This window comes from Rhinopithecus bieti, unplaced genomic scaffold (genome assembly GCF_001698545.2).
Source record: "Rhinopithecus bieti isolate Rb0 unplaced genomic scaffold, ASM169854v2 scaffold_14665, whole genome shotgun sequence".
NCBI classification, from domain to species: domain Eukaryota; kingdom Metazoa; phylum Chordata; class Mammalia; order Primates; family Cercopithecidae; genus Rhinopithecus; species Rhinopithecus bieti.
In genome coordinates this window covers 51,852-57,573 of record NW_016808467.1, presented here as the reverse complement: position 1 = coordinate 57,573, position 5,722 = coordinate 51,852, and the positions used below count along the sequence as shown (strand labels likewise).

The following is a 5,722-nucleotide window of genomic DNA, read 5'->3' as shown; positions in this document are numbered from 1 at the left end:
TTTTTTTTTTTTTTGGAAGAATCTATAATTCTGAAAATACAGTTCTGCTTTTTCAATTAAACAGGTCTTGGCTACTACCTTTGATCCATATTTGGGTGGCAGGAACTTTGATGAGGCTTTAGTAGACTACTTCTGTGATGAGTTCAAGACCAAATATAAGATAAATGTGAAAGAAAACTCTCGGGCCTTGTTGCGTTTATATCAGGAATGTGAAAAACTAAAGAAGCTAATGAGTGCAAATGCATCAGATCTTCCATTGAACATTGAGTGTTTCATGAATGACCTTGATGTTTCTAGTAAAATGAACAGGTACCACGTATGTTTTTAGTTTGAAAAGTGTTTACTTATTTTATAATGTTTAGATCATATCTGATTTTTTTGTTGTTGTTTTAGAAGATATGTTCAACTTTTAATCCCAGAATAATGAATTTTATTTTATTTTCTCACAGGGCTCAATTTGAACAACTGTGTGCTTCCCTTTTGGCCAGGGTTGAACCCCCTTTAAAAGCAGTAATGGAACAAGCTAGTAAGTGGAAATTACTGGACTATCAAAACTGTACCATAATGTTGCCTACTTAGCAGGGGTAGATAATGATAAAAGAATAAACTTTGTTTTTTAAAAAGATTTATACTTCTCATTTTAGAGAAGAGGATTATAACTCATTATTCATAAGAGTAAGGCACTATAATTCTGAGTTTATGGGAATTCTTCCTGGCTCTTTTTATGGTTTATATCATAAATCTCATGCTAGTTCTGGCCAAGCATGGTGGATCATGCCTGTAATCCTAAGACTTTGGGAGGCTGAGGTGGATCACCTGAGGTCAGGAGTTCAAGACCAGCCTGGCCAACATGGTGAAACCCATCTCTATTAAAATTCCAAAAATTAGCCAGGCATGGTGGTGCACACCTGTAACGCCAGCTATTCAGGAGGCTGAGGCCAGAGAATCACGTGAACCTGGGAGGTGGAGGTTGCAGTGAGCTGAGATTGCGCTACTGCACTCCAGCCTGGGCAACAGAGTGAGACTCTGTCTCAAAAAAAACAAAAAACAAAAAATGAAAACAATAACAAAAAGACTCATGCTAGTTCTATTTGGAAGTGTTTATAAACTATAGATGATTCTAAAATGAAATTAATGTAGAAATGGGGACATGATTGCTTTTTCATAAGGATTTTGGTAATCAAAAATATCTTCTATAGGGATTTAGGAGGTAGAAATAAGAAAATTGAAGGACTCTGAAGAGCTCCTTTAAAACCCATGAAGTGCTTCTATTGCCACTCCATCATCTGGACCAAGTTGGACCAAGTGCATTGCCTGTCACATAAATAATATTTATTAAATGTTATCTATTTCTAAAATTGCATTTTCTTTCCTTTTATTTTCTGACAAGTAAAAGTCAATCCACTTTTAAAAAAGTACTTGACAAAGCCTTCTGTTGAGATTTTTAAAGACTTATGATTTTTCTCAATTAAAAAAATTTTCCAGGCTTACAACGTGAAGACATTAGTAGTATAGAAATTGTAGGAGGAGCAACACGAATTCCCGCAGTGAAAGAACAAATCACTAAATTCTTTCTTAAAGACATAAGTACCACATTAAATGCTGATGAAGCTGTTGCAAGAGGATGTGCATTACAGGTATAATTGTTATTTTATTTTGTAGAGTATGTATTTTGCCAGAAATGAGTGATAGACCCAAAGGGGCCTTTTAATGTTACCTGTTCCACCCACTTATCAATAAGCTAAAGTAAATTGAAGTTATTTCTGATAAATAAGTCTTATGTCTTTCCCATTTATATTTTTAAGCTATAATAGGACAGTGTGTCTGTAACGACACTGAAAGAATATTAATTTTACAAATTCTTGCAGTCTGCCCATTTAAAATCCCTTTAGAGTAAAGATGTTAATTTTTGTAAGGTCACATAAAGAGTACTAAGGCCCTTTTAAATTTTCACTTCTCATTGCCAAAAACCAGTAACTTTTAAAATGTAACAATTGTAATAGGAGGACTCTTAAGCAGTTCAATCAGAGTAATCTAGGGTATGTTTTGTATTTGTTGATTTAAATATGGTATGCATCTTATTTTCAGTGTGCGATTCTCTCACCAGCATTTAAAGTGCGTGAATTTTCTATAACAGACCTTGTTCCTTATTCAATTACATTAAGATGGAAGACCTCTTTTGAAGATGGAACTGGGTAAGTTATTTTTAAAACCTTGATTAGAGCTTGTCGTAAATCTTTAACCAGTTAAACCTACTTTTCTAAATTAGAGAAATTTACACTTCTTAAAATTCTGCCAAATACTTTTAAATAATGTATTAGATAACAAAGAATATAAAATGATATATCACCTATAAATCATAATTGGGCATATTTTAAATTTGTGTTTTTTATAAAAGTAAAGCAAGGCTCATTTTCAAATAAATCACAGTATAGAAGTATAAAAAAGACCTGCATTTGTCATATTCTCTCTTAGCCCATTTTACAGACATAAACATTTTTAACAGCTAGTTTATCTGTCCAGTCATTTTCTTTGACTATCCATAAATAAATCATACACTTTCTAAGTACATATAGAATTATCTATAAATCTCTAGTGCAACTTAGCTTTTTAAATTATATTGTGTTTTATTTTTCCATGTCAACACACAGTAACTGTTTTTTCAATAGTTGTATGTGCCATAATAAATTTAACCAATATAGTATTAAGTCATATTTTTGCTATTTTAAACAGTGCTAGTAAGAACATCCTTGTGCACATACCCTTGTTCAGTTGTGCATCGTGTATCTGTAAGATAGCGGTGTAGGAATGGAATTGTTGAGCCAAAGAATATGCACATTATTTTGAGTAATATTGGCAAATTATTCACTAAAAGGATACCGGTTTATATTCGTATTAGTTTTCATGAGATTGCCTATTTTAGCTCATTTTCTCCTGTACTTTCAATTGAACATGCAGATATTTTTTTTAAAAAAAAGTACTTTGTTATTAATGTTTTTGTCTGTCATAAGCTACAATATTTTCATGCTTGTGTTAACGTTTACATTTTTTTCCATGAACTGCCCAGGATTTAGGTAGCCTGCTTCCCTACCAGAATCAAAATTTATATTTCAAACATTTTACTTGCCTGCTTTTCAGAAGTATAGCTTGTACAATGAATAATGGTGTGTTTACATTTTGAAGTTATTTTAAAATTTTGTTCTGTGTTGTATACATAAGTACCCCAAGAAAACGAGATTTTGTATACATTTCAAAATACGAATTATCAGCCTTATCTGAATGTCTTGCAAAGGATTTTAATGGCATGTGTTAATGTCAGTTTTTTTCCTTGTAAATTTTTTTTCACCTGTCTGCCCCAGATAATGTCAATTTTGAGGCAAGAATTATTATTCTATAAAATTTAATTTCAGTTTCAAGGTATAAGTGATCCAGAAAAAAAATTGTGAGAAAACATATGGGGGAGCTAAATTGAAAAGTAAATATAGCCTAATGACTACAATAAGAAAGTAGAAGGTATTGGTAGTTTCTTGAAAACTAGAATAGAGTAAGAGATTTATGGATTTAAGATTTTAAAATCTTGCAAACTTATAGTAATAGGATGATAATATAGTATTGAAGATTGGTTTCTGGGCCACTATAACAAATAGTCATAAACTGTTTCTGTTAAACGATTTAAGAATAGGAATTGCTATGTAGATTTTAAAAACTCCCTGTTTTGGTGGGGTAAAATACTGCAAAGGACATTGTTATATCAACTGAAAAATAAATGGAAATATGAATAGTTCAGCATCAGAGAATATCCCTATTAGGATGCACACTGACGTTTTTAGGGGTAAAGGACCATAATGTATGTATAACCCTCAGTTGGTTCAGGAAAAATATACACAGAAAGTGTGTACACTCAGATGATGAAACAAATGGAGTAAAGTAGCAAATCTAGGTAAAAGATATACAAGTGTTCCTTGTCCGGTTTTTAATTTTGCACCTTTCTGTAGGTTTAAAATTATTGGCAAACGAAAGTTTCTATTAAAGGTAGCCAGAATTAAAAGGGTAATAGGCAAGTATTTTAGAAGTTAATGGGTAGGACTTGGCCCTCTGATGTGAGGAAAAAAACTCTACACATTGACTTTAAAATATACGTATTCTCAGGTAATTTTTCTTTTTTTAATAGTATACAGTTGTCCATTACTATGATAGACATCATGAAAGCTTTGAGCCATAAATCTGTCACAATGCATGTTTAGAACAAAATCAATAATTGTTTTCTCTTTTTATTTGTGCAGAGATTTTTGCAGTTGCTGCTAATGGATTAAGAATAAAATGGATTCAGTAAATAGGTTCATAGGCAACTTTTTATTTGTTTCTAAGTGAGTGTCTTTTCCACTCCATTTTAGGGAATGTGAAGTTTTCTGTAAGAACCATCCTGCCCCATTCTCAAAAGTCATTACTTTCCACAAGAAGGAAACATTTGAACTAGAAGCATTTTATACTAATTTACATGAAGTGCCTTATCCTGATGCAAGAATTGGTAAGAGATAAAAAAAAGTTTTCGATAACATTTTGGCCTTTTATAAATAATGTGTTATTTTAGAATCAAGGAAACAAATAGACATTTCAGCTAAGCCAGTACTGGACTTCTAAAGAAAGATATTTATACTCTTTTTTAAAATGTGCGTTTGTAGTGCTCAGTTTATTTCTATAATGACAGCAGGGTTTATTACAGTTGGCCATCAGTATTCATGAGTTTGGCATCTGTAGATTCAGCCAATACTAGGAAAAACGAAGTGAACATGTCTAGACTTTTTTCTTGTCGTTATTCCACTACTACATATAACTACTGACATACCATTTATTTTGTATTAGGTATCATAATTAATCTAGAGATGATATAGCCTTAAGAGTATTTGGGAGGTTGGGTTGTATGTAGGTTATACGCAAAATACTGTGTCATTTTTTTTTTAATTATACTTTAAGTTCTAGGGTACAATATACACAAAATACTGTGTCATTTTTTTTTTTTAATTATACTTTAAGTTCTAGGGTACATGTGCACAAAGTGCAGGTTTGTTACATATGTATACATGTGCCGTGTTGGTGGGCTGCACCCATTAACTCGTCATTTACATTAGGTATGTCTCCTAATGCTATCCCTCCCTCCGGCCCCCTCCCCACAATAGGCCCCGGTGTGTGATGTTCCCCTTCCTGTGTCCAAGTAATCTCATTGTTCAATTCCCACCTATGAGAGAGAACATGCAGTGTTTGGTTTTCTGTTCTTGCGATAGTTTACTGAGAATGATGGTTTGCAGCTGCATCCATGTCCCTACAAAGGACACGAACTCATCCTTTTTATGGCTGCATAGTATTCCATGGTATGTATGTGCCACATTTTCTTAATCTAGTCTCTCATTGATGGACATTTGGGTTGATTCCAAATGTGATTTGGATCTCTCATTGATGGACATTTGGGTTGATTCCAAATCTTTGCTATTGTGAATGGTGCTGCAGTAAACATACGTGTGCATGTGTCTTTATAGCAGCATGATTTATAATCCTTTGGGTATATACCCAGTAATGGGATGGCTGGGTCAAATGGTATTTCTAGTTCTAGATCCTTGAGGAATCGCCACACTGTTTTCCACAATGGTTGAACTAGTTTACAGTCCCACCAACAGTGTAAAAGTGTTCCTGTTTCTCCACATCCTCTCCAGCACCTGTTGTTTCC

The 5,722-nt window shown here is 33.2% G+C and overlaps 1 protein-coding gene across 1 annotated transcript in view; it reads left to right on the top strand.

Annotated features, from left to right (window-relative positions):
• The window catches only part of HSPA4L (heat shock protein family A (Hsp70) member 4 like), a 52,903-nt gene that overhangs the window by 19,914 nt on the left and 27,267 nt on the right, over positions 1-5,722 (top strand). Inside the window, exons 5-9 of the mRNA XM_017886732.1 lie at positions 65-309; positions 450-526; positions 1,486-1,637; positions 2,089-2,195; positions 4,395-4,528. Coding sequence (XP_017742221.1) covers positions 65-309; positions 450-526; positions 1,486-1,637; positions 2,089-2,195; positions 4,395-4,528 — 715 coding nt within the window. The remainder of the gene's footprint in view (positions 1-64; positions 310-449; positions 527-1,485; positions 1,638-2,088; positions 2,196-4,394; positions 4,529-5,722) is intronic.